Below are 24,193 nucleotides of genomic sequence, written 5' to 3'. Positions count from 1 at the left end.
AAGTAGGCTGGAGGTCAGGGGTCACCAGCAGCAATTCTGTGCCTTGGACTAAGCCGGCTGATTGTTGTTAAGAGGAGCTAAGGGGCCAGGCAGTGAGAAGTTACAGCCGTGCACTGTAACAATCTGAAGAGCCCATCATGACGTTCAAGGTATCCAATTCAAAGGACTATGTTTTTCTTCTGAGATCCCAGGGCTGGTGGGATGGCTCAGCAGATACATGTACTTGCCACTCAGCCTGATAACCTGACTTTGGTACCCAGCACCCACATGGTGGGAGGAGAGAGCTGACTTCCCCAAACTGTCCTCTGCCCTCTACACACACCATGTTCTGTCTGAGTGTGTGTGTGAGTGTGTGTATACAGAAGGACTCACAAGCAAATATGTCCTTTTGTTTGTTTCTCTGTCCTGGAACTCCCTCTGTAGACCAGGCTGGCCTCGAACTCACAGAGATCCACCTGCCTCTGTATCCAGAGTGCTGGGATTAAAGATGTGTGCAAGTACTCCGGACATGGATTGTTTTTTTTTTTTTAATGAAAAAGAAGCTGGGATCATAGCTTCTTTATTATTATAGCTTAGTGTTAAATCTCTTGCCCAGTTTGCACAGGACCCTATACTCAAGTCCCAAAACTACTGGAAAGAGAGAGAGAGAGGGAGAGAGAGAGAGAGAGAGAGAGAGAGAGAGAGAGAGAGAGAAAGCAAAAGTGAGGGGAGTGGGAAGGAGAGAAAGAAAGAGAAGTTACAGGATGTTGATAGTTGCATCTTTTGCCTGTTCCAATTCTCTGTTGTGTGTGTGTGTGTGTGTGTGTGTGTGTGTGTGTGTGTGTGTGCGCGCGTATGTATGTTTATGTGTGTATATGTGTGTATGTATGTGTGTATGTGTGTATATGTGTGTGTATGTGTGTGTGTATGTGTGTATACGTGTGTGTATGTGTGTGTGTGTGTGATCTATACTGGCATTCTGCAGGCTCATAAGTGGTGGGTTTACTAATAACCCCTTCCACCTCCCAGACCAGGCCAAGTTCCTGGAGCATTTGTGTATGGGTGGGATTTCTGTCACATTGTCCATTGTAGTTTATATGCAAGAAGCTTTCTCAACTCGTGCAGGTCTTTTTAATTTGAATGGACCATCATCGTCTGCCTTAAAAATATCCCAGATTCCAATCATGTCAACAGTGTGTGGAGAGGCGGATGGCTGGGTTTTATTTACGTTACCTGTAGCATTTTGGTGTGGATGCCTTGTCCCAGTTCATTGCCTCCGTGTGCGACCAACACAGACCCGTCTGTGTAGATATGGACCAGTGCGGCAGCCTGTAAGACAATCCGGAAGGCCAGGCTCAGTGCGGGCTGGCAATTAGGGAGGTTCATTATCAGAGATGAGGTAGGGGACTGGAGAGATGGCTCAGTGGTTAGGGGCATCAGCTGCTCTTCCAGAGGACTCAGGTTCAATTCCCAGCACCCACATGGAAGTTTGCAACTGTTTATAACTTCAGTTCCAGGAGAGACGACATCCTCATTTGGTTTTAATGTGCAGTGCATGCATATGGCGCAAAGACATGAATGCAGGCAAAACATTCAAAATATTTTTAAAACTTTTAAAATAATAAATTTCTAAATATACTCCTGGAGTAGTGAGGTCAGAGATGCCATGTTTCCCAGTAGGACCTTGGGACTTAGTTCTACTCTATGCAAAAGTTGACTGCAAAGAACTTTCCTACTTAGGAACCTGGGCTTTTTTTTCCCTCCCTCCCTCCCTCCCTCCCTCCCTCCCTCCCTCCTTTCTTCTTCCCCCATCTTTCTTCTTTCTTTCTCCTTCCTTCCTTCCTTCCTTTTTCCCTTCCTCTCCCCTCTCTTTCTTCCTTTCTTCCTTCTTCAAAATCTTTTACTAAGTAGACTAAGTAGCCTTTGCTCTGGGGAATGCAGCATTCTCTGAACACAAGCACACACCAGTCAGACCAAGACTGTGTTAGATGTGAGGGTCATTTAGCATGTGCCATGTGTGAATTTTACCTGGTGGTAGCTTGTTGCAGCAAAGCCAACTGAAAACTTCATGGGGATAATAGCAATACCCCTCTTCTTCCAGTAGTTCTTCTGATTGAACTCTTCCACCTGTGTCCTTCTGGCGTGAAAGGAAGACTTGTCCAGACACTCGTTCCAACACCTGATCAGGGGCTCGGGACTGAAAGCTTGTTTGTAGATGGTTTTATCGATTGTTTTGTACATGTTTTTCTCCCTAATCTGAAACAAGCGTGAAATTCCGTCAGTGCCTGTGGTGAGACAGATTGACATCTGGGGGCTTAGAAAGCCTTTCCTCTGAAGAGTCCGCTTTGGTGGGGAGGACAGATGTTTCTCCACTGTGCAGCTGAGAGAGTGACAGGGCTGTTTTCATCTCCACATTAATATACCAACCAGGGTCTCTCTCTGTCTGAAGTGGAGTGCAGTAGGTAGTAGCCAGTCTAAAAGGCAAGGTGATGGAAGGACTGGGGAGGTTGGGCTATCTATCTATCATCTATCTATCTATCTATCTATCTATCTATCTATCATCTATCTATCTATCCATTTATCTATCTATCTATCATCTATCTATCCATTTATCTATCTATATATCTATCTATCATCTATCAATCATCTATCTATCAATCATATCTATCTATCATCTATCTATCTATCTATCATCTATCTATCCATTTATCTATCTATATATCTATCTATCATCTATCAATCATCTATCTATCTATCAATCATATCTATCTATCATCTATCTATCTATCTATCTATCATCTATCTATCCATTTATCTATCTATATATCTATCTATCTATCATCTATCTATCTATCAACATATCTATCATCTATCTATCATCTATCATTTATCTATCTATCTATCTATCTATCTATCTATCCATCCATCTATCATCTTTCTACCTATCATCTATCTACTTACCATCTATAATCTATCTATCATCTATCAATCATCTATCTATCTATCTATCTATCTATCTATCTATCTATCATCTATCTATCTATCTATCTATCTATCTATCTATCTATCATCTATCAATAAACTATCTATCTATCAATTATCTATCTATCAATTATCTATCTATCTATCATCTATCTATCTATCTATCTATCTATCTATCTATCTATCTATCTATCCTGCATCTCCCCCCTCCTCCGTGTGTGTCTGTATGTATACATGCCATGGCATATATGTGGAAGTCAGAGGGCAACCATGAGAGTCAGCTCTCTCCTTCTACCATATCGTCCCCAGGGATAAAACTCAGGTTGTCAAACTTGGCAGCCATCGTCTTTATCCACTGAGCCATGGCCCACCATTTTCTCTTCAAACTTCAGGGTTCAGAGGCTGGAATGGGGCTGGTAAAGAGTGAGTTAAAGCCAGGCTCTACCCTCATAGGTGAGGCTCGTTCTGCTAGAAAGAAGTCGCAGAACAGATAACAGCCAAGAGCAGGTCGTCAAGCCTTTGCGTCTAGAATATATGGCTAAACCTTTGAAAATTTGCGTTGGATCAGGATCTGCTTCATATCCTTGGTGTTTTCAGCTGTCTTGAAAAATCAAAAAACAGACAAACGAAAAAACTCTGAGCCAGGGTTAATTTGTACAGTTTTCTAGTGTTTCCTGGGGCCACTAGCTAATTCCTTTCTCCTCTGGTTCCTTACCACCAGCCTTGGTTATAACCCCGGTTATCATCTTACCTTTTCTGGTGGAAGCCCACATTTAGCTGCCACAGCTGTGATACAGGATTCTGTGACCAGGGTTCCCTGTGGGAAGCCAAACCCACGGAAGGCTGTGTTGGATGGTAAATTGGTCATGCACGCACGACCTCGGAGTCTGAGGTTGCGGATTTTATACGCATTTTCCAGCTTCAACACAAGGAATTCCGTGACCTGAAGTAAAACGAGATACCCGCATTCTTTAGAGGCCACCGCCTCCCTTTCCGTAAAGATTCATCTAGACAATTTCCATCTTACCCACTCTCAAGAGCACAGTTGGTTTCGGGTACACGTACCAGCTCCGAGTCATCTAGGGTACACCCTCCGTTGATGTAACACTCGATGTCTAGGGCTTTGATTCGTCCACTGCTCATGAATCCCGCCTGTCACCAAACATTGTACTGATTTACTTAAAATGTACTCGCCAAGTACGCATCACCCCACAGTCCCCTGATGTCAAGGACAGACTGTGCCCCCAGTTTGCTCTGGTGTGGCACCCTGCCTGCTATGGACCTGTCTGTTCGATTGAGGAAGATCTTTCCTGACCCATGTCTTAGTGAGCCCTTTCCTTTCAATGGACAACCCTGGTTCCATACTTGATGCTGTGAATGTGTTTTTTTTTTTATGTTTTTTTTTTTTTTTGGATTTTTTGAGACAGGGTTTCTCTGTAGCTTTTGGTTCCTGTCCTGGGACTAGCTCTTGTAGACCAGGCTGGTCTCGAACTCACAGAGATCCGCCTGCCTCTGCCTCCCGAGTGCTGGGATTAAAGGCGTGCGCCACCACCGCCCGGCTGTGAATGTGTTTTATTACCATTGGTTAATAAAGAAGCTGCTTTGGCCTATGGCAGTGCAGAACAGAGCAAGGTGGGAATTCCAAGCAGAGATAGAGGAGAAAAGAAGGGAGAGTCAGAGCCATGTAGCTGCCAAAGCTGCCAGAACTTTACCAGTCAACCAAGAGTCTCAAGGCAATACATAGATGAATAGAAATGAGTTCATTTAAGATATAAGAGTTAGTTAATAAGAAGCCTTAGCTATTGGTCAAGCAGTGTTGTAATTAATATAGTTTCTGTGTTATTATTATTCGGGTCTGGGCGGCTGGGAAACGAACAAGCAGCCTCTGCCTTCACAGCATGCTATCCTCAAGTTCTTGCTCATCTCCCAGAATGTAATTGCCACTCTTGTCATGCTTATTCTCTGTCATTTTGTACCAGCTTTCTTTCTAGTTTAGTTTGTGGTTTTCTCCTCGTGGGAAAGCCTTTGGGATCCCAGAACGCATGATGGTGAATCATAATATCTCATTACGGGAAAGCTTCGGGCACAGAGGTCGGAGAATTTATGAGCTGAACTCATCTTCCTGGGCGACCAAGGTGCTTTGTAAACAGCAATCTAGGTAATAGAACGGTGTGGCAATGGTAAAACTGGGTGGGAAATCAGACGTACATGCCTCAAGCAAGTCCTAAATAAAGTGTGTTTGCAACTTTGTATCACAGCAGAACTGTTCTAAGGACTAAGTCACAAATTTGAAAAATAGTATCATCTATTAGCAACATTTTTAATGGCTTTTCTATTGCAACTGAAGAAAAAGGGAGGGAGTGTGATTTGTAGGATTTAAATTTGCCTGTTCTTGGGTTTCTGTTAAAGGTTATTTTGCCACAAAAAATGGTCAAATTGTTTTGAAACATTTTTAGTACAAAGTGTTATTCTCCCTCTCTTCCTTCCCACAGGATTTCTCTGGGTAATAAATAGTCCTGGCTGTCCCGGAACTAGCTCTTGTAGGCCAGTATGGCCTTGAACTCACAGAGATCCGCCTGCCTCTGCTTCCTGAGTGCTGGGATTAAAAGGTGTGTGACATCACCACTGCCCCGCTAAAGTGTTATTCTTATAGTTTGGGTATCCCTCTTTTTCTTTTTCTTTGTCTTTGAGTAATCACTAAAAAAATATATAAATCCTTATTCCATATAACAGTGCTTTTTTTTTTTTTTGGATGTGTATGTGTGCCCACATGTGAGTGGAGCCAAAGGATAATGTCAGTTCTCTTATTTTGGCTTTTTGTGACAGAATTTCTCTGTATAGCCTTTGAGCCTGTCCTGGAACTTGCTCTATAGACCAGACTGATCTCAAACTCACAGAGATCTGCCTGCCTCTGCCTCCTGAGTGCTGGGATTAATCCTGTACCACCTGGTTTAGATATCTTTCTTGATTGCACTCCAATTTGCTTACCAAGGCAGGCTTCTTGACAAACCTAGACCTCACAGATCTGGCAAGGCTAGGGATCCCCTGTCTCCTCCACCTGGGCATTGCTACAGGTGGACAACGCCACTCTCTCAAGCTTTTATGTGGATCTTGGGGATCCCATTTCCAGTACTCAGGTTTGCATGGTGAATGATCTCTCTACTGAACCATAGCCCCAGTCCCTCAAACAGTGTCTTTTAGTCATTATTTAAGATTTTATTTTCATCACTACATTTTTTTACACCTATACATTAAAAGTGCCACGGGTATCCAAAACATGTACCATCTTCATTTGCTATTTTAGATACCGATTGTTTTTAGAATTCACAAAATCAAAATGATAGAAAAGGGGGAGAGTCATGCAAACAAAATGAGGCATGTTAACAATTTCATGGGTGGTACTCACTTTATATTTTCCAAACAATGGATGCCTTCCCCCAGTTATTAGCATGTCATCTTCTCGGTCCAGAACAAGACGAATGGGACGGCCAGTTCTGCAGAAAACGAGTTTTCATTCTTCGTCACTCCCACTCTTCTGTCCATCCACGCATCTGTCTGTTAAGCTACCCATCTTTCCACCTGTTCATTCAGCTCCTTATTTTCCCATCTACCCTCATCTGTTTACAACATGTGAAACCCACTAATCCACCGTCCACCCTCCCATCCATTTGTACCACTTATTTAATTCTCCATACATCCATCTGCCCGCCCATCTGTCCATCCATCCATCCATCCATCCATCCATCCATCTGCCCGCCCATCTGTCCATCTGTCCATCCATCCATCCATCCATCCATCCATCCATCCATCATCATCTTTCCATCCATCCACCCACCCACCCATCCATCATCATCTATCCACCCACCCACCCACCCGTCCACCCACCCGTCCATCCATCCATCCATCCACGCACCCATCCATCCATCCATCATCCATCCACCCATCCATCCATCCATCCACCTCACATGTCTCTACTAATCTGCACAAAGTCTTCTAGGCATGATAGATGTGAATTATCGCCCGACTGAGTTATGACTGTCTTTGTGCTTTGCAACTCAGTGTTTGAAGGTATGCCTGTGGCCGTTGATTTCCTCTGAGCTTGGCCTCTCCCACACTTCCGGCTTCTCAGAGGTAGACTTACTTGACAGCCCCCACGGCAGCAATTGCCCCAAACACAGCTGGTCTCCCCACCTTTCCTCCAAAACCTCCGCCCACGCGTTTGACGTGGCAGGTGATCTTGTTGCTGGGGATGTTTAAGGTAGAGGACACTGTTTTCTGTGAGAGACAAGGAGGTTTAGAGAAAAATGACGGCAAAGTGTTCCGGTTTCTGAGCTACAGCTACACACGGCAGCAGCCAGTCACATCTGCTACAGTGTGGGAGTGGAGAGTCCGCTCATTTCTTCTTTCTCCCTCTTTCTTTCCTTTTGTTCCTTCCTTTCTTCCTCTTTTCTCTTCTGTGATTTTTTTTTGTTTTTTTCGAGACAGGATTTCTCTGTAGTGTTGGAGCCTGTCCTGGAACTAGCTTTTGTAGACCAGGCTGGCCTCGAACTCACAGAGATCCGCCTGCCTCTGCCTCCCGAGTGCTAGGATTAAAGGCATGCGCCACCACCTCCTGGCCTCAGGATCGTTCTTTTTATTGTTGATGAGAACAGGAAAAATTTAAAACGGCTCCGGGGTCTTAGCTGCATCATAGATATCCAACATTTAGATTCTAAGTTTCTGTTAGTGCAGTGGCGGCCCCTTCGCTACGGAGACTGACGGCCATGGTGGCGGTAGACCGGCGCTGGTGGGGTTCCGCAGGAGCTTACCTGCACGTGAGCTGGATCCTGGGTGGACACGTACACGTCCAGTTCCTGGTCTTCTGTCTTCGGGATAACGAGCGCTCTCTGGGTTTCCATGTAGAAGTGTTCTTGCCCTCCAACATGGACCTCTCCTGGGAAGGGCGAGGACACGCCTGGAGGTGCATGCTGGTCGGAAGCTGCCATCACGGGGCCTCATGGCATCACGGAAGTGGAATGTGAACCGCCCGCCTGCAGCGCTACCCACTGAGGAAGCTTTACCTCGTGAAGATCAAGGGGACCTGTCTCATAGCTCTGCCTTGACGAATCAAACTTTAGGAATTTTCTCCTACTTAGTCTGTTACTGGTTTCTCACCTCCAGAGACAGCATGGATACACAGGTGCATGGATGCACGGGGCTTCTGAGAAGGAGTCTAAGTTTGGGGAAGCTCCGGGACTTCAGAGGGCAAGCCTCCCAAGGGGCAATCATACACACCCTTGATGGCTGGATCCGAATGGTTCTTCCAGGCTGTTTACCTTCAACTATCTGATCCACGTTTTCAAACGCCTCCTCGATGTTCCCTTGTTCGAGCTTCTTTTCAGGGCACAGGAACGAATTGTGTTTTATGGCGTCCTACGTAAAAGGACGAAAACACGAAGCCTGTCATCCTTTATTTTTACTGCTGGCTGCTAATACTCCCCGTATTGTTGTCTTGTGGGACAAAGAGCATTGACGAGCTCCAGAGTAAACAAGAGATCGGAGGAAATGTCTTCCACATGTACAGAAATCAGTCCAGAAGGAGGAAGAAAACATCAAGAAGGAAGCATGTTCAGAACTGAGGTCTAGACTCAGAGGGGTGGCTCGGGATGGCAAGATGCAGTGCGAGGTGCCAGGAAGGCTCCCCTTTTCCACTTCTCCCGAGATACTTAGGGATCTATGTGCACGAGCCTCTTCTTCACTCAGGAGTTTGAGAAGGCTGAGGCATTCTGATAGGGGCAAGACAGTCACATTGTCATTCCTTTGGGGATGTGACATATTTCAACAGGGCCTTTCTAGACCTTTGTTCTTCCCCCTCCCCTTCTTCTTTCCCCACCAGCTTTCTGACATGAGCATGAACCGACCCCCACGTGGAGCTCTTGGGATCTGTGGAGCGACTTATCTGCCATCGCTGATCTTGCTAACACCCCTGAACCCCTATGTCCTTCTGTACTTCAGAAAGAATCTCTCTTGGATTCTTGGACCCCCAAAGCCTTAGGGTTCGCAGTCTTTTAATGGGTTACAGTGAGAGTGGCTACTTTTTAATTGAGCGTTTGCTTTGTGGCAAATCACATAGCAGTTTCTTCTGCGTTGATACATGCCACACTGTGGAGAAGCTTGGGACACTCTAAGTGAGGCTCGTTGAGACTCAAGGAGTTAGTGGGACATAGGAGCACATGCCTTTAATGCCAGCACTTGAGAGGCAAAGGCAGGTAGATCTCTGTGAGTTTGAGGTCAGCCTGGTCTATATAGTTCCAGAACAGCCATATATATACACCCTGTCTCGGAACATCATGTGGGTGCTGGAAAGAGAATCATTGAACCATCTTAACCACGGAAACATCTCTCCAGCCCAACTTTCCCATTCCAAAGGGAGACTGACCGGCCCTACCTACCTCGATGGTGAAAATCATAGGTTCCAGGTCCTCGTAGGTGATTTTTATCTTCTCGGTTGCTCGTTTTGCCTGAACATCAGTCTCTGCAACCACGGCACAGATGATCTGGCCCACACAGAGCACCTGTAAAGTACATAAGTAGAGCAGGAGAGGACAGGGACACGGCTCAGTGTGCAATGGCGATTGCCGTACAGGCTTGGGGATATGAGTTCAATCCTGGAACCCATGTAAAGGTAGGTGGAGAGAGACATGCCTCCATAAAGCTGTCCTCTGACCACCACATTGGCCTCCATGCCTCTCACACTCTACACCATAACCATGATAAATGAACTAATTTAAATAATTTTAAAGTGAAGAGAACAGAAGCCAGACTCAACCTCACCAGGGGCTGGCATCTTCGATGTCCTTGTTGAACAGAAATAGCCACACTGGAGTCAGATGTACTTGGGTAAAAATTTAATAATAATAATAATAAAGGAAGATATTTTCGAGATTTATTTATTTTTATTTTATGTGTGTGGGTATTTCGCCTGCCTGTCTGTATCACATGCATGTAGTGCCCACAGTGGCCAGCAGAGGGCACTGGATACTGGGGGACAGGAGTTACAGATGGTTGTGAGCTGCTTTGTGGGTGCTGGGAATCGAACTCAGGTCTTCTGGAAGAGCAGCTGATGCTCTTAAGAACTGAGCCATCTCTCCAGCCCCATGTTTAGACAGTTTTATTACGGGAGCTTTAATAGACTGATAAATGACAGTCAACCTCTTCTGATGGATTAAAAAACAAAACACCAGCCGGGCGGTGGTGGCGCACGCCTTTAATCCCAGCACTCGGGAGGCAGAGGCAGGCGGATCTCTGTGAGTTCGAGGCCAGCCTGGTCTACAAGAGCTAGTTCCAGGACAGGAACCAAAAGCTACGGAGAAACCCTGTCTCGAAAAATCAAAAAAAAAAAAAAAAAAAAAAAAAAAAAAAAAAAAACAAAACACCAAAAAACAAAAACCAACCTAACCAAACAAAACAGAAAGCCCCACTGATCTTCACGACAGGAGGAGAAAGTGTGTGGGATTCACTGAGGTGTGAGACTAAGCAGAACTCAGCGAGAGTCTTCCTATGCCAACCTCTGTGCTAGGCACCTTGGTATCCACTTGTTTAACTCCTGTGCTATGGTGAAGCGTGCTATGATCATTCCTCCCTTAAAGATGATGGCCCCTAAGGGTACATGGTAATTGGAAATGCTGGGACAGAAGCCGAGGTGCTCTGGCCCTAAGTCGGGGGGTCAGTAAGTGATTGTTGAATTGGAATTACAAGACCAACGACAGCCAAGACAACTTAATAAAAACAGAGCGAATGAAGGAGAACGAGACCTGGTTAGAATTCCATATAAATAAGAGGGTGTTGCTCTGGGCCCTCTTCCTCCTTTCTAGATGTTTCTAGAGCATTCTATCTTGATAGGAGCAATTCTTTATCAAGTAAATAAACCCCAAAGCACATAGTGGCTAAATCAGATTTACGATTCGTTTTTGTTTAATGTGTTATTTCCTAACTTCAGAAAGGCAAGGTTGATAAAGGCATCAGGGTAGAGAGGAGCCAGGGCCCTGGTACTTCTGCATCTCAGTAGTAGAAAAGGCCTGGAGACAAGGGCAGTTGACCGCCAGGGGTCCTGGGGTGACGATTTGCACAGGCATCTGGGGAAACGTGTCCCATTCCTACCTCATCTACAGCCAGTAACTTGTCATCGTCGGCACCATTGGCACCCGGAATGTCCTCAGCTGTTATCACATCCACCACGCCAGGTAGGGTAAAGGCCTCAGAAGAATCGATGGAGCTGAAGATAAGGAGACGATTAAGAAGGAGACATCAGAAAACTTCCCTCCAAGTCAAGGGAAGGCATAGAGTATTGTTGAAAAATGAAAACATGGAACAATGTATCCAGCCTGAACAACCAGCGCAGACAGTCATGGAGAAGAATCTAGTATCCTTGAAAATAAAAACAGGGAACAATGTATCCGGAGTAGAATCCGGGAGACCTGCTGCAGGGCCGGGAGGTGACACTTAGCTGCCAAAGAGGGGCGTGGAGACAAGACTTTGGAAGCGTGGGACAGAATTTGTATCCTATTCAATAATGAAGTTGGTGTTTCCGTGTTACCAGAGTGGCTCTGAGCCATGCATGGGGCTGCCGGGCATGAAGCTTTATGACTTAGAAGGCAAACAAAAGAACCATAACTTTTGTGTGTGTGTGTGTGTGTGTGTGTGTGTGTGTGTGTGTTTGAGACAGTCGCATGTAGTCCACCTGGGGCTGGACCTAGCTATGTAAGTGAGGAGGATCTTGAACCCCTGATCCTCTCGCCTCTACCTGCTGGGATTACAGGGTTTACAGCTGCGCTGGTTTTATATGGTGCTGGGATCGAACCCCAGGCTTTGCGCATGGTATTGTTCCATCAGTTCACTGATTGAGCTATATCTGCAGCGCCTGTGCTCTCTCCTCACCCCGACGGTCATTTCTAGATATGCGCTCTTCCTCCTGTGGGGCTTTCTGGGTCAGGGCATTCACTGCAGAAGAGGGTACAGTTGAGGCATCCTTTAAAAGGGTTTTTGAAAAGTTTTCCTTTACTTACATGATTCTTGCATGAGCCCTGGTACTGGTCACCAAAGCCATGAAAAGTTCTTCATCCACTCTGGGGATGTCGTCACAAAATGTGGCTTCCCCTGTGGCATGTTTAAGACCTGACAGATGCATGATGGGACGGCCAACTGGATCTTGGAGAGGCTGGCGGGGATCCACTCTCTACAGAGCAAGGCAGAGTTAGACCAGGAACCTTCCAGCTCAGTTGGCCTGGGTGGCTCAGGGCGTAGCAGGACAGTTCCCTTGGACAAACGGTGGAGCCGGTGGGATGACAAGCATCATGACCTCGTCATGATGTCATTTCAGTTGTGCGGCAACCCCTCTGAAATCGGTGAATGGACCCTCTGCTTCCTCCATCTGTGGTATCCCTGAATCCCTCCCCTCTGCTCGACAATTTCGGCCTTTCTGTCCTGCTTGCTCACCCTTCCAACGGATATGAAGCCTCCATGATATGGCGTGCCCCACAGAGACAGACCAAACTCTGAGTAAGAACTCTGAGTGGTGACTCCTGGGGCCTCTGGCAGAGGGTGGGAACGGGAAAGGAATTCTCCAGGCCCAGATTGATGTGGAGTTTGTTCTGGAGCCTTTCTCTGAGGCTGCACTGGTGTGTGTGTGTGTGTGTGTGTGTGTGTGTGTGTGTGTTAGGTCTCAAACGCAGGACAAATGGCTAACTGAGGAGCCTATATAATGTAGCAGGCTCTGGCCTTCAGGTTCCCTCAGCTTCATCCCAGCAGGCACCTCCCTGCCCCCAACTCCTCCAGCCCCTAAGCTTCACTTCCCTCCCCCAACTTCTCTGATTCCTATATAACCTCAGCCATCTTGGCTCTTGGTCTCTCAGCTCTCCTCTTCTCTCTGAGTGCTCCCCCCTCCACCCCCATGGCCTGGTTCAGTCTGGATGTTTCCAGATGCCTCTGGCTGAGGTCTCCCTCATAGCTACAGTAAACCTTCTCCTCAACCACATTTTTGAGTGTCATGCCTTTATTTATTAATTTTTCATTCAGTGGTGTGTGTGTGTGTGTGTGTGTGTGTGTGTGTGTGTGTGTGTGTGTAGGGAGGGGAGGGCTGTGTACCAGCAAGAACAGCTCGTTTCTAAGCTGTTGTCCTTCCTTGCAGGTCTCTTATTTACTGACTGATTAAACATTTGCAGTTCCGGCTAGAGACGGAGCCCCTGGGCTCTGGTAGGCACTAAACAAAGCCCAGCAGAACATCTCTTTAAAGAGATGATGACTGCCCTTGAATCCCTCTGGTGGAGCAGTCCTGTGCTTCTCCAGCGCCAGCTCTTGGGGTTCAGAGGCTCCTGACTCCCTGTGAATAGTGATTTCTTATCAGCTTATCTCTTGGTGTGGGTTTCAGTGAACTCAAAGGCACTGACCTGGTATGTTTGGACTCCCTGGGGTAGTGTGACCTGGAAATCTTCCAGAGCACTCAGGAACCGGTCTGCAATCGCTGGATAGCGCTGGCTGTCCTGGAAAGACTCAGCACAGTGAGACAGACTGGTCAGTCTGGATCGAGCTGGGTTTGGATTGTGTAGAACGGCTCCTAATGTATCGCGGGGCGGCTTAGTTACCCTCCACCCCTCAGGGTTTCACGTTTTATGACCCTGGTACCCTCTCACTCCCTATCCAAGCCAGAGCTTGGATGACTGACTGGTTTGAATCTGATCTTCATGTCCCTGGATGGAAGGGCTGCCAATGAGTTCAGAGGTGGTGTGTGTGTGTGTGTGTGTGTGTGTGTGTGTGTTTAGGCTGGATAAGTCATCCCAGAATAAGTTTGAAGCTATAGTTCACAAAATGAAGAAAAATCTGCATGTTTTTGTTCCAGGATCTTTTTTTCTGAGGCAGGAAGACCACTCTGGTGTCCTGACAGAGAAATGAAGTGCAGGTCTCCATCTCAAATTCAGAGGTTGGGGACAGCATCTTTGGGGATAGTGGCCATGGGGCAGGGGTGGCTGAGGAACAGAGTATAGGGAAGGGTGAGACCTGTGCTCGCAGTCAGGGAAGGGCTGAGACTGGGAGGGCAAGGCAGGGGGAACAAGCGTGGCCGTGAATATTTTAACTTCTTCTGGAAGGTTGCAATTAGAAAATCTACGAAGCCATCAAGGTATTCATATACGTATGTTTTGAAGCATAAAAATTTGACGTTATATTTCATCTTGATCACGAAATTCTAGACTAAGCAAATTGAAGCCTCAGGTCCACAAACCAGACCAGTGTTTGTCTGGATGGGGTGGGGATGAGGACACGGAGGGGGCGAGGGAGTTCTTCAGGCTGATGAAAATGTGCTACATTTAGTTAGCGTTGGGCTCCACAGGTAGACACTTGTGTACTAAGTTAAAAAGGGTGGGTTACATTATAATTTATTATTTGTCTCCTGTGTTACTGTAAATTATGCCTCAATAAAGTTTTTTTTAAGAGAAAAAAAAAACAAAGAGTGGAGAGAGAGACTGGGTACCGTTTCTGTGCTGGGGCACAATAAACACTGAGAGCTGATGGTGGTTTATCAGCTCCATCAGGGCCAGATCCCAGGAGGAATGCTGGGCTGACAAAGACTATCCCAGATCAAGGGCTTCTAGACAATGATAACAGGCTCCCCACAGGATAATTGGTTCCGCTAAGCTAGGAGCTCCTGGCAGCAAGGAGCTGAGAGAAGCCAGTATTATGGTTTGAATTTCATCTTCCTGGATCGCTATGTTGAAATCCAAGCCTTTAGAAACTCAGAGTGTGACCTCTCCAAACAGGATGGGATGTGACCATGGCGGGTGTGGGGGGGAGGGTTAGAATTAGAATTGGTTGTCATTATGGCTGGCGTCCTCTTGGAAGGAGAAGTTTGGGCCTAAACACTCACACGGGGGCAGCTCTGTGTAAAGGCAATGGCAGGCTGATTCCGGCAAGGTCGCCGGCAAGCCCCCAGAAGCTAGGCCGTGCCACCAGGAGCCATGCACAAGGTATGGAATAGGGCCTCACAGCACTCAGGAGGAACCAACTCTGACGGTGCCTCTCTTTTCTAATTTATTATTCAGTTTGATACAGGTCTCACTCTGCAGCTCAGGCAAGCCTTGCACTCATTGTGATCTCCCTGACTCAGCCTCCTGCGCGCTGGGATCACAGGGGTGAGTCAGGAGACTTCACCCTGCTTTCCGATGGCACTTTGGGCGAGGCCGTCTGGCGGCAGAACTGTGAGCCCATGACCACGCGTGAGGACGGTCGTCACTGTCCTCCACCGCACTTACGGCAGACTCCGAGGACAGCTTTAGTTTTCTCCTCAGTCCCTGCAGAACCTCCAGGTAGAACTTGAAGAGGAAGCTGACCATCAGAGTCCTCTTGAACTCCACTTTGCCTCCTAGAGCTGATCCCGGGAGTGAGATTTCTTCCAGAAGGTGCCTGCAAGCCTCGTCTAGCAGGAGCGCATTCCAGTGCCTGGTACCGTGGGAGGCGAGAAGGACCCCGGTTAAAGGGCGGTCTAATTACACAGAAACCAACATTTTAGAGTTCCCAGGATTTTCCTTAGAAATCGTGTTAACAAGGTGTTTGGAAAAATCAAAACCTGGGAATCTGCTCCAAGAGGCACAAGAATCGTGGCTGGGTGAGAAAGGAACCTTCCCCACTGCGAGAGTGTTCTAGAATCAGAATATTCTAGAACAGAATAGGGGCTACTTGGAGAGGGCCGCTGAGTGTTCATTTGCAGGAGAAAAGGGACATATTTGAGAAAAACATCACTTGCTGAATGGACTCAGGCCTGGGCTGTTGTGTCTCTCACCAAAAAAGTGGCTTAATTGAAGCCAAATAATGTGGAATTAATTGCTGTGGAATAATCCTCTTGTACACTGCAAAGATTTGTCACTTGAATTGGTTTAATAAAACACCGATCAGCCAGTAGCCAGGCAGGCAGTACAGGCAGGGTGACCAAATTTAGGATGATGGGAAGGGTGGAGTCCGGGCTCTCCAGCCAGACACAGAGGGAACAGGAGATGAACATGCCATGGTAATAAAGGTACCGCCACGTGGTTAAGCGCAAATAAGGAATATGAGTTAACTTAAAAGTAAGAGCTAGCTGGACAGTGGTGGTGCATGCTTTTAATCCCAGCACTGGGAAGGCAGAGGCAGGTAGATCTCTGTGAGTTCGAGGTCTAGAGGAGCTAGTTCCAGGACAGGCTCCAAAGCTACAGAGAAATCCTGTCTCAAAAAACAACAACAAACAAACAAACAAACAAAAAACCCCAAAAGTAAGAGCTAATTCGTAATAAACCTGAGCTATTGGCCAAGCATTTATAATGCATATAAACCTCTGGGTCAATTATTTGGGAAGTAGCTGCCAGGTGTTTGGGAATAGGTGGGCAGGAGAGAAACGTTCAATTACAATTAACTCAACAAAATTAAAGAAGGAACAAGCAGTGATATTTTTCCCCAATAAATCTGGGTTTATCAACAACTGTCAGGGTCAATTCGTTTTTCCCATCATCAAGGCTCCCTCTAAAGCACAGCGTTCATCACTGACCTGCCGAGGAGCTGCTGGCAGGATCGGTGTGCACTGACGGTGGTGGGCCCCACCCCACCAAAGGCGATGCTCAGGTCCTCGATGGTGTCTGTGCCCTCGCTGAACAGGACTCTCATGCCAGCATTCACGTCAGGCAAAGTGTTTTGAGGGCACTGGGCCTGACGGAAGGCAGACACAAACTCCCACTGCGGAGACAGAAGCCGTTCGGGGATATCGGATATGTCAGGATAAAGAGCTGGGTTCCCTCTTGGTGTCTCTAACTAATTAACCACTTAGACGGATGTAATGGGACACAGAGGGCAGTTGGCTAAACGAGAGACCCTTGGGCTGCCTCCTTGCAGAATGAGAATGTTTTTTTTTTTAATTCTTTTTTTTAAAGATTTATTTATTTATTATATATACAGTATTCTGGCATGGAGGGTACCAGATCTCATTACAGGTGGTTGTGAGCCACCATGTGGTTGCTGGGAATTGAACTCAGGACCTCTGGAAGAACAGCCTGTGCTCTTAACCTCTGAGCCATCTCTCCAGCCCTGAGAATGTTTTTTAAAAAAATTCATTTATAAAAAAAAAAAGCCGGGCGGTGGTGGCACATGTCTTTAATCCCAGCACTCGGGAGGCAGAGGCAGGTGGATCTCTGTGAGTTCGAGACCAGCCTGGTCTACAAGAGCTAGTTCCAGGACAGGCTCCAAAACCACAGAGAAACCCTGTCTCGAAACACCCTCCCCCCAAAAAAATTCATTTATTTATATTTTTATTTTTGTATATAAGCCTTGTGAATTATTTGCTCCACATGTGTCCAGGAACCCTTGGAGGCCAGAGGAGGGCATGCAAGGCCTCAGAGCTGGAGTTACAGACAGTTACGTGCCCTGGGTATAAGTATTCTTAACTGAGCAGTATCTCTAGATACCCTTAAAAGAAAGTTGGAGCTGGGTATGGTGGCGCACACTTTTCGTCCCAGCACTTGGGAGGCAGAGGCAGGTAGATGTCTGTGTGCCATGTGCGAACCAGGTTCCCATAAAGACGAGGAAAGGCTGTGAGATCCCTGGAACTAGAGTTACAGATGGTTGTGAGAATCCACATGGGTGCTAGGAATTGAACCTAGATCCTCTGCAAGAGCAGTAAATGCTCTCAGCTGCTGAGCCTTCTCTCCAGCCCAACGCTATACCAGTTTGCTAGCTTCTGCCTTTGCACTTTTGGATGGGAAGGCACGTCAAAGTTTCTGTTCTGAAGGGAGGACTCAAAGACCATCCATAGCTGGGACGTAACTTAAGACGTCATTATGACCTGCCACTGCTTTGTATGTGCGTGTGTGTGTGCATATGTGTGCGTGTGTGCATGTGTGTGTGCATATGTGTGTGCGCATATGTGTGTGTGCGTGTGTGTGGTATTGCTACTCCTCTGGAGTCAAGCACAGCTTCGGAGAGAGGCCTAAGGAACAGAGAGTGAGGGCATTAGGCCACCTCCATAGTTGGCTGGGTGACCACAGCAGCCCAGTATGCTGGGTCAGGGAACATCTGGAGGCCATGTGTTCCTGTAGAGCTCTTGGGGTTGACAGGAATTTGGGGGTGGGAAAGCCAAGCTAGGACTCCAGCTTCCTGTGTGTCAGGTAGAGAAGCTCCATCTTCAGCCAGGGAGCCTTCTGCCGGTCACACCCCACAGTTGAGGCAACTGCCAAAATCCACATCCTGGAGCCACTTGTTCAGGATAGTCCCAGAGGCTTGTGGCTGAACCAGTTTGTGGTGGGTCAGGAAACAGTTTCAGGGGACACCATTTCTTTCCTTCTACCTGGCTTTAGACATTAGGGGTGACCGGGATCCAGTCTGACTGGGAGAAACAAACCAGCCGGTTTCTTACCTTTCGAGAGTGAGGGATGTACACAGATGTCAAAATCTCCTCTGGCTTCAGGTCTGCACTCGCCAACCCAGCAAGAAAAGATCCATCAAGGGGAATCTGCCGTGCGCCATCTGTGGAAAGAAACGGCATTTCTGCGGTCAGGAGGAAAGCAAACCAGATCTGTACTTTCGGAGGCTGGCTGCCAGTGGAGATGTGTGCCCTCTGCTCAGAGTGACAGATGCAGAGGTCTGTGACTCTGCTAAGGCATCCCCTTTTCCTCCACTGTGCGTGGCACTTGCTCTCCCATCAACGCTCACGCCGTGCCTGCTACCCCTGTGGGTTTTCATCCTTTAGCCAAGGATGTGAACTGAGGTCGAGGCTGCGGTGAAACTTAAGCTAGCACTGGATTTACTTTTGCTGCTAGCAGAGTTCAGATCACGCTCGCCGCAGTTTTGTGTTCCCGACACAGACACCACCTTTAAAGAACAGCTTGTCAAATCTGCCCTGGGCTCAGCTAGTCCCCTTTGGGAGACCACAGCACTATCCTCTGGCTTTTAACATATGGATTGCAAGTTTTAGGGTACAGGATGTGTCCTGAAGAGATCAATCCATAGCTGAGGGATAATTTGAGTTCTATTTCCACCCCTCCCCCAACCTCTGCACAATTGGCACTGTGTTGGTTGGAATGCCAGTATTGTCATAAATGGGTGGAAAACCCTGCTGATCACTGTCCACCTGTCTCGCTGCTATGCCAGTGAGTTGAGACCTCTGGAGTGACGGAGGTCTGCGTTAGCTCTGGCAGAATTGGGAGAGCAGAAACTGTAAATCAACAGTAACTACAAGCATCCAGTAGAACGAGAGCAGAAGGCCCTGGGCAGGGACCTCACCAGCCTGGTATCCCCAGAGTCTCGGCCTTTTGACCATTTTGTGGGTTAAATTGGAGTCATCCCAAACTACAGGCCTGATGACCTCAGAGAAAAGCCTGGGTCAGCCAGCATCCTTAACCTTCTGTGCCCTCCCTCCTAACAGTCTTCAAGTGAAGGCCATTGGCCAGCCTCTCAGCCCCTAAGTTTTTCCCCACCCCCTCATGCAGCGAGCCTGGAAGTTCGCAGCAGCAGAGGTGTGGCTGCTGCTTCTGCATCCCTGCGCCTGGGAGGTGGCAGTAGTCCAGATCTCTTGAGGGGGTGGGTGGGACAGAGGTGGAACATTGGATGGGTGGTCAGGTAGTCCAGAGGGAAGAGGAGGGGTATTTGAAGAAGAGTGCCATAGAGGGTAGTGTGTTTGTGTGTGTGTGTGTGTGTGTGTGTGTGTGCGCGCATAGATTGGATGTAGAATGAAGACAGGAGTCTTGCTCCCTTAGGCTATAGGAATGCACCCTCTGCAACAGGCTGGGTCCCCCTTTAGTGTGTTCACCCTCAAGACAGGGTTTTTCTACATAATCCTAGCTGTCTTGGAACTCACTATGTAGACCAGGCTGGCCTCGAACTCACAGAGATCCTGCTTCTCCTACCTCCTGAGTGCTGGGATTAAAGGTGTGCGCCACCACGCTCACACCTCATTCTCTTTTTCAAAAAGATTGATTTTTATTATATTTAGTTATGTACAGGTATCTATATGTGGTTATGTTTGTGTGAATGTAGGTGACCACGGAGGTCCGATTCCCTGGAGTTGGGGTTACAGGCAGTTGTGAGCTGTCCAACATGGGTGCTGGGAAGCAAACTCAGGCCCTTCGCCACAGCGGGACACGCTCTTAAAACTACGGAGCCATTTTTCCATCACATCCTCTTTCCTTTAGAAGATTGGTTTTTATTTTTAAAAATAACTGTCCATCTCTGTGGGTCTGTGCCGTGGGTGCTGGTCTCCAGAGAAGCTAGAGATGTTGAGTCCCCCAGGGACCAGAGTTGTAGGCAGTTGTGAGCCACCTCGTGTGGGTGCTAGGAACCGAGCTCTGGTCCTCTGTAAGAGCGGACTGTCCTGTCACCCTCTGAACCATCTCGCCAGCACTCTGAACCCTACGCTCAAGTCAGCTCTTGTTTGTCACCCCTGGTCAAGCAAGAACACATCAACTAGCACATGAGCTTTGAGCACATGGTTGTGCGTGTGTGTGTGTGTGTGTGTGTGTGTGTGCGCGCGCGTGTGTTCAACAGGAAGTACCTCTGCCTGTTGTTACAATGTATTTTCTTCATGACAGGGACTCCCTGCTGGAGAACTGAGAGCCTGTGATCCAGGCTACTATTCAATAAAATTCTTTAAGAAAATGTAAAAGCATAGCCGGGCGGTGGTGACGCACGCCTTTAATCCCAGCACTCGGGAGGCAGAGGCAGGCGGATCTCTGTGAGTTCAAGGCCAGCCTGGTCTACAAGAGCTAGTTCCAGGAGAGGCCCCAAAGCTACAGAGAAAGCTTGTTTGAAAAACAAACAACAACCACAAAAATAAAACCCAAGGAATGTAGTGAAAAGAGACAAAAAGCTCTCTAAGAACTTCTCAGAACATAGTTTACCTTCTGACAGCAGGTTGAGCATGGCTTTGCCCACAGAGAGAATAGGATTCAGGTCTGAGTAGCAATGCCGGCTTATAACGTGTCCACCTAAGGTCTGAGGAGAGAGACAGCTTAGTTAGTGTCTCAGGTCTTCTACCTTCTTCTACCAGCCTAAGATTATAGACATCTGCCTCGGATCCTCTAAGGGTGTTGGAAGACTCAAGAGGAGTCTTGGCCATCATCGATACTCGGGGATCCATGAATATTAGAAGGCAGCTCTTAGGCTTGGTTTGTCTGACCCCCACCACTCCTTGGGTTCTGCTTCCAACCCCTAAATGCAACTGTCACCCTCTCCTTGGTAGGCTCTCGTGAGTATGGTCATCTGGAATGTCTTGAGAGTTTTTCACAAAGACAAGGTTCTCTGCAGACTCCCCAGGCTGCAAGGATGTCCACCACACTGCTCAACAGATGTATGACGCGTATGTGTGTTTGGAAAACCAACCAAGACTCATTTCCCTCCTTATGACAATGGTTCTCCAGCTGTGGTTTGACTAGCACAAAGTAAAAGGTTGCCCAGCTTGCTTTAGATACTAGACTTCTGTTAATGGAGCCTAAGATTAAATCAGACTTTTTGATAGACTTGTCAGAAAATTAGCAAGACCATGATGCCCTTTGTGGCTTAGCTATGGTGTTGAATTTCATCCAGAATTTTACTGAACATTTCACTATCATTTGTTGATTTAAAAATATTTGCCAGTTGGCCTGTTATTTTGACCCATTTGGCATGCTACTTCTGCCTGTGCTTATCTTGACGTCTCAATGAGAAGGAGGAACAAGTGTGAGCCCAGTGATGGACGGCAGGAAACCCACCGCCATGTTCCGGATCTGCTGCCCCGCCAGGCTCCGAAGGTGTTTCAGGAGAGCTTGGTAAGTCTGAGTTTTCTCCTTTGGGAGCTCAGAGATGCTCTCAGCCAAGATGTCCTTCAGCTGAGCCAGGCTGCAGCAGGCGCCAATGGTCAGTCCTGGAAAACAGGTTTTTTTCATCGGTGATATGGAAGGAGCAGAGCCGGCATCACTGCGGTAGGGTCTCATTTACCATTTGGTTAGTGGTGCTTTCTATTGTGGCTGCTCAGGGGGTCACCAGGAGCTACCAGACTGGCTAAGTCAGTCTCTGGGAGTTGGGCTTTCTCCCTCTCTTATTTTTATTGATTGATTGATTGAGCCAAAGTCTCTCACTGGCTTGGAGCCTATTAAGTAGACTGGGCCCATGCCCATGAGCCCCAGGGGTCTGCCTGTCTTCACCACCCAAATATTGTGATTCCTAGGTGTCCTACCTTGCCCAGATTTTCTTGGTGTATCCTGGTGATCAAACTTAGGTCTTTATGCTTGCAAGACCCAGATAGCAGAGAAAAGTTCCCCAATCCCAGGCACAGGGATTTTAAAGGCCCCAAGGTAATCTCCTGTGTAGCCAGGGAGGGGACCTGGGGCCACACTTATCTTTGGACAGGTGTGAAGAAATAGAGATAGAAGAGAAATGCTGGTGGTAGACTCTATTTGAGCCTCCCATGATTCTCCTGAGTGACCAGAATTACTATGTGATTGAGGGGAATGAATCTGACAGCATTAACACAGTGGCAAAGATTGAATCCCTAGGTCATGGGTTCCAAATTCAAATAAATCAGAAGCTATTTTTTTGGGTAGGAAAGAGTTTTCGCGCAAATTAGAGGGAGGAGACCAAAAGTGAGGGAAAATGGTGACCTCTCCCTAGCTTCACTGTTCTCACAGGGTTTACGGTGATGCCATGTCCCGGGGTGACATGATGCCACCACCCCAAGACCTCCCTAGAGGAACTACTAACTGATGACCTTCTAGCCAAAAGCACATGAATCCTCAACCCAAGTAACGAACAAACCAAGTTTCTATTTACTTGTCTCCACAAAGCCAAGAGACGAAATAGTCTGTGTATGCCCCTTAATGCAAACTACCCCCGTGCCGTGTGTTCCTTCAGTATACTCTGGTATGACGACATCTCAAAATTTAACAGCCAAGAATTTAGTCCAAGAAGACCTGAATAGGAATCAAAATCAGCCATGTTTTGGATTCAGATCTTCCAACTCTGATAATTGTAACCTCCAAGAGGGACACAGGCCAATCAAAACCAACATATTCCAAGGACATGACTGCCCCAGGCTTCCCATTGGTTGGCGTTGTTGGGTGTGGGGATGTGCGGGACTCACAGGAAGGGGTGAAGGCAGCCATGGGTCAGCACCCAGGAGGACTGGGATCATGCCTTTTGCCAACTGACCAGAAAGTAATCCAACGCTTTGACGGTGGTTGGGATGAAACCCATGAGGACTGGTAGGATGTGAGCAAGAGCCTCAGGACTTCTCCTCCGTAGGAGGAAAGGGGTCAAACCAACAGGAAACTGTGTGACCCCCAATCCGCCCCGAGCTGACCTTTTAAAATGAATCCATCACTGCTCTCAGTTTTCATAATGAAACTTTAGTGTACAGGTTTGAGTTGACCCCGCTCGTTGGACACTAATAGTCCCGAGTCTGTTTTTTATAGCAGGCTTCAGATTGGGCTTTGATTTTTCTCTTGCTGATTCATCTTTGAGGGTACCCCACCCTCCTACATAGCTATATTTTATCAAGATTGAATATTCTTGACACAGTATTTCTCTGTCTTTGTCAACACACCCCATCTCTCTCCCTGTTTCACTAACTTCAGCTCACTTCCCGGAGGGGAGAAGACTAGCAGCTTTTATTATTATTATTATTATCCACATGCCAAACAAATCTCACCTGAAAACTGTTCACTAAATCGTCCCTCCTTTCCAGAATGTCAGCCTGAAGTATCTGTCTCCTGTTCCAGCCTCTCATCAAAAGATGCTCTAACGAGATCCAGTCCTATCTCAGACCCCTCCACCAGTATCCTGTTGATTCCTTATCCCTATGAGTTTGACTGGCACCTACTCCTTACTTTCTGTAGCCAGAGACAGTGGTGCATGCCTGTGATCCCAGAACTTAGGAGGCCGAGGCAATGTGATCATGGTTTTGAGACCCATCTGGGCTATCTAAGGAGATTGTGCCTCTAAAAAAAAAAAAAAAAAAAAAAAAAAAAAGTCTTTTTAACAATAAACTAAAGCTCAAACCCCAAATTCCTACCATACTTTTGGAGGAGCCTAGCAGAGCAAAAGACTTGTCCCTAAGAAGGCCCTGGTCCTTGTTGGGGAAGAAACCAGACACAAACATCTCGCTATTATTTAGGCCAGAGGTTTTGCACAGAGACCAGAGTGGATCATCACCACCTCTTTTGGCTTTTTGCTTGTTTTTGGTTTTGAGTCAGTTGAAGCTTGTAGCCTGGAATTC

At 47.2% G+C, this 24,193-nt stretch overlaps 1 protein-coding gene across 1 annotated transcript in view; it reads right to left on the bottom strand.

The window, feature by feature from the left end:
- LOC121458975 (aldehyde oxidase 2) overlaps positions 1–24,193 on the bottom strand; it is a 70,499-nt gene that overhangs the window by 25,467 nt on the left and 20,839 nt on the right. The window contains exons 11-27 of the mRNA XM_041668422.1: positions 21,693–21,844; positions 20,844–20,937; positions 18,365–18,474; positions 16,508–16,692; positions 15,243–15,429; positions 13,386–13,478; positions 12,006–12,175; positions 11,101–11,215; positions 9,393–9,515; positions 8,277–8,373; positions 7,770–7,894; positions 7,103–7,236; positions 6,368–6,455; positions 4,027–4,113; positions 3,713–3,904; positions 2,008–2,235; positions 1,213–1,308 (exon numbers count right to left, since the gene is read on the bottom strand). Coding sequence (XP_041524356.1) covers positions 1,213–1,308; positions 2,008–2,235; positions 3,713–3,904; positions 4,027–4,113; positions 6,368–6,455; positions 7,103–7,236; positions 7,770–7,894; positions 8,277–8,373; positions 9,393–9,515; positions 11,101–11,215; positions 12,006–12,175; positions 13,386–13,478; positions 15,243–15,429; positions 16,508–16,692; positions 18,365–18,474; positions 20,844–20,937; positions 21,693–21,844 — 2,276 coding nt within the window. The remainder of the gene's footprint in view (positions 1–1,212; positions 1,309–2,007; positions 2,236–3,712; positions 3,905–4,026; positions 4,114–6,367; positions 6,456–7,102; positions 7,237–7,769; positions 7,895–8,276; positions 8,374–9,392; positions 9,516–11,100; positions 11,216–12,005; positions 12,176–13,385; positions 13,479–15,242; positions 15,430–16,507; positions 16,693–18,364; positions 18,475–20,843; positions 20,938–21,692; positions 21,845–24,193) is intronic.

Source organism: Microtus oregoni, unplaced genomic scaffold (assembly GCF_018167655.1).
Source record: "Microtus oregoni isolate MIOR12 unplaced genomic scaffold, Mior012 000018F_ref0000195, whole genome shotgun sequence".
In the NCBI taxonomy this organism is placed as follows: domain Eukaryota; kingdom Metazoa; phylum Chordata; class Mammalia; order Rodentia; family Cricetidae; genus Microtus; species Microtus oregoni.
Note: the sequence above shows the minus strand (reverse complement) of the source record. Positions and strands in the feature narration are given on the sequence as shown.